At 37.8% G+C, this 3,739-nt stretch overlaps 1 protein-coding gene and 1 non-coding gene across 2 annotated transcripts; one reads left to right on the top strand and one right to left on the bottom strand.

The window, feature by feature from the left end:
- Nucleotides 1-1,059: 1,059 nt before the first annotated feature.
- LOC120109139 (uncharacterized) lies at nt 1,060-2,166 on the bottom strand. The gene has a single exon (XM_039122888.2). It carries the CDS (start codon nt 2,164-2,166, stop codon nt 1,060-1,062), a length of 1,107 nt encoding a protein of 368 aa, XP_038978816.2.
- On the top strand, nt 1,667-1,773 carry LOC149751000 (small nucleolar RNA R71). The gene has a single exon (XR_016398931.1). It is a non-coding gene; the product is annotated as a small nucleolar RNA R71 (small nucleolar RNA).
- Nucleotides 2,167-3,739: the final 1,573 nt, after the last annotated feature.

Here is a 3,739-nt window from a genome sequence, read left to right as displayed (position 1 = left end):
ATTATCATCTTTACTTGTCCCTGCACTCACTAAACAAGTCTCAAGAGGTTCTTTAGTATTTTCAGCCCTAAAAACCTCTCTAGTCGACTCATCTACAACATCAACTCGAAAAACATGATCAGTAAAAGAAGGATATTTAGTAGCTTCAAATAAATTAAACTCTACCTCTTCTTCACCAACCTTCAAAGTCAACCTACCATTCTTAACATCTATGATAGCTCCAGCTGTGGCTAGAAAGGGCCGGCCTAAAATGATAGGGATCTCGGTGTCTTCTTCCATCTCCAAAACAATAAAATCAACTGGAATGATAAACTTCTTTACCTTGATCAGCACATTCTCAAGAATACCCAAAGGATATTTGACCGATCGATCAGCTAGCTGCAAAGAAATGGTAGTAGGCTTTAACTCCTTCAATCCAAACTTCCTAGATACAAATAAAGGCATTAGTGAAACACTAGCACCTAAATCACACAAAGCTCTAGAAAAATCAACATCACCTATAGTACAAGGAATAGAAAAACTCCCTGGATCTCTTAGCTTTGGTGGAAGCTTATTCTGGATAATGGCACTGCATTCCTCCATCAAGGCAATGGTCTCGAAATCTTCCAATTTCCTCTTCTTAGACATGATCTCCTTTAAAAATTTTGTATATGCAGGAATTTGTGCTAAGGCGTCTGCAAAAGGAATATTAATGTGAAGCTGCCTAAACACTTTCAAAAATTTCTCAAACTGTTGATCAATTTTATTCTGCTTAAGCCTTTGAGGAAAAGGAATGGGAGGAACATAAGGTTCGACTGGTGGTAGTGGGGATGGTGTCTTGGCTAGGTCCTCAACTTCTTCACTGACCTTCTTGTTCACCTCTTCATAGTCTACTTTATCACCAACTATAGTCTCACCACTTACCTGACCAAGTTGCTTACCACTTCTCAAGGTGACTGCCTTGCAATGTTCCTTCGGATTGACCTCTGTCTTACTAGGCAAATTACCCTGTCCACGAAAATTGATGGAATTGGCTAACTGCCCCAATTGCATCTCCACATTTCTATTGGAACTCGCCAACTAGTCAACCTTTGCTTCCAGTCTCTCAAATCTCTTTGAACTGGCATTGGCTAACTTCTCAATAGCTATCTCCCAAGACTGTTTACTTTCTGGTTGGGATGGTTTTGGTTGGAAACCAGGAGGATGGAGAGGTCTAAAACTGCTACCTTGGTTACCTTGATCTTTCCATGAAAAGTTGGGATGATTCCTCCATCCTGGGTTGTATGTATTGGAATAAGGGTTGTTCTGCTGCTGCTGCCTGTTATAATTAGACACAAATTGAACCTGCATACAATCAGAACTCATGTGAGCTCCTCCACAGCAATCACAACTCAATACAGGACTAGAAATGGAATTCACATTACCCAGCTTACCGAACATTTTTACTAGAGAATCAACCTTGGCATTCAACATGTTTATGCCATCTACATCATACATACCTGGAACTTTCTTAGGCATACCTCTTTCATTAGACCACTGATAATTGTTAGAGGCCATTTCTTCTAACAACTCATATGCCTCTTCTGTTGACTTACTCATTAAAGTACCTCCTGCAGCTGCATCTATAGTAATTCTGACTGAATGTGTTAATCCATTATAGAAAGTCTGTACAATCAGCCAATCAGGAAGACCATGATGTGGACACTTCCTCTGCAAATCCTTAAACCTCTCCCAGGCTTCATACAAAGATTCACCATCAAACTGAGCAAAACTGGTAATATCATTTCTAAGTTTGGCAGTCTTACCTGGGGGAAAATACTTACTCAGAAAAGCTTGTGACAAGGCATTCCAGGTGGTGAAAGAGTTAGGCGCTTTGGAATTCAACCAGGCCTTGGCTTTATCCTTTAGAGAAAATGGAAAAAGTCGGAGTCGAATAGCATCATCACTAACTCCATTCATCTTGATTGTATCACAAATCTCCAAGAAATTGGCAAGGTGTGCATGTGGATCCTCAGAAGGTCCTCCACCAAACTGCTCCTGCTGCACCATCTGGATGAGACTAGGCTTAATCTCAAAATTATTAGCATTGACTGTAGGTCTCACAATACTGGGTTGAGCACCATTGACATTCGGCACTGCATAGTCACTCAACAACCTTTTATTCTGGTTATCTTGATTATCTGCCATGGCTACTGCTTGTTTTTGCTTTAGCTCTAATCTTTGTTGTTTCCTTAATGCTCGTAGGGTTCTCTCAATTTCTGGATCAAAAGGCTCAATTAGCTCACAGTTTCGTGGCATACACTAAATATAGAAAACGTAAATTAACAAAAAGAACAAAACAGTCTAAATTAATGCAGAAAATTATTTGTATTGATATTAAAAACAATCCTCCCCGGCAACGGCGCCAAAAACTTGATAGTCCCTAGACTCTACCACAAGTGCATGGGTCATGACAAGTAGAATAGGGCAAAAAGAGTATCGTTTCCACAAGGAGGCGATTCAAGTACTAATTTATAAATTTCCTATATTATTTAGACAACCCCAAATTGATGTGACTGATTGCAATTTCTTGACCTGAAAAATCAAATGTGAAAGGTTCCTAGGGCTTGGATTTCATCAATTGAATTCCTTCAATGAATTTAAATCTGATTGTTAATATTTTGCTAATTACAATGACCGAATCCCTTTTTTTTATGTGATATCCTCTTTCAAGGTATAACACCTATACCTATATTAATCCTATGTCTACTTTCGTGATCATAGAAATTAATATAAATTCATTATGATCTGTGAAATTCTTGATTGTAGGTCACAAGGGTGTGCATTATTTCTAAACTACACCACCAATGTTTGATAAATTCACCAACTAATATCGAACTTCAACTTTCGTTACTTCATTCAACATCTTAAGCATGCAATTCATGGCCAGTAAATTGCAAGAGTGAAAACCGAAATCATCAAATTGCAATTAACAAAAGATATTCAATACAACCATACTCAATTCATATCAAAAATTCAATGACTACGCCCTAGCCCTAGGATAAGAAAACTAGCAAATCATAACTAATAAATCAATCCAATTATTTCTCAAACATAAATTCGCATTCAACATTCTTAATAACAATTCAGCAAATAAAAAATAAAAATATATATATATATAAGAGAAAGGAAAAGAACTCTGTATTTGTAAAAATCCTCCGTTCCGTTCTTTCTCCCAGAATTTCAGTTTTTTCTTCCTCTCAGAATTTCTAGCTTTTCCTCCTCTCGGAATTTCAGATTCTCTGCTTCTTTTTTTTTTATCTGCTTCTCCTCCTCCTCGTATCTGCTAGCTCTCCTCCTCTTTTTCGGAATTTCCTTTTTTTTTAAATTTTAAAACAGATTTCCTCCCTATCTGCTAGCTGAAATCCCGAAATTCTAGGCTGATTTTTAGACTCGACTCCCAGCTGGATTTAGAGCACCAAAACGATATACTTTGGAGTTGGACCCTTCACGAAAGTTTTAGATATAGTTCTCAACTTTCCAACGCATCTAGGTTTGCATTATTCTGACTTATATAACTCTAGATACAAGCTGAAAACCAAAATAGGGTCTGGGCCGTAGTAAAATTCTGGACAGATTCGGACTTCTCCGTTTCGGCAACGTTTTGGACTTTAAAACAGCAGAACTTGGTTTTGTGATCTTCATAAAAGTTTTAGGTCTCCATCTTATCTTTCCAGCAAGCTAAACAACATCTAAAACGGAGGTCTGTAGCTCTGGTTAG

Source organism: Phoenix dactylifera, chromosome 17 (genome assembly GCF_051530095.1).
Source record: "Phoenix dactylifera cultivar Ajwa chromosome 17, Ajwa_hap1_PhDact_Kaust_v1.1, whole genome shotgun sequence".
In the NCBI taxonomy this organism is placed as follows: domain Eukaryota; kingdom Viridiplantae; phylum Streptophyta; class Magnoliopsida; order Arecales; family Arecaceae; genus Phoenix; species Phoenix dactylifera.
Note: the sequence above shows the minus strand (reverse complement) of the source record. Positions and strands in the feature narration are given on the sequence as shown.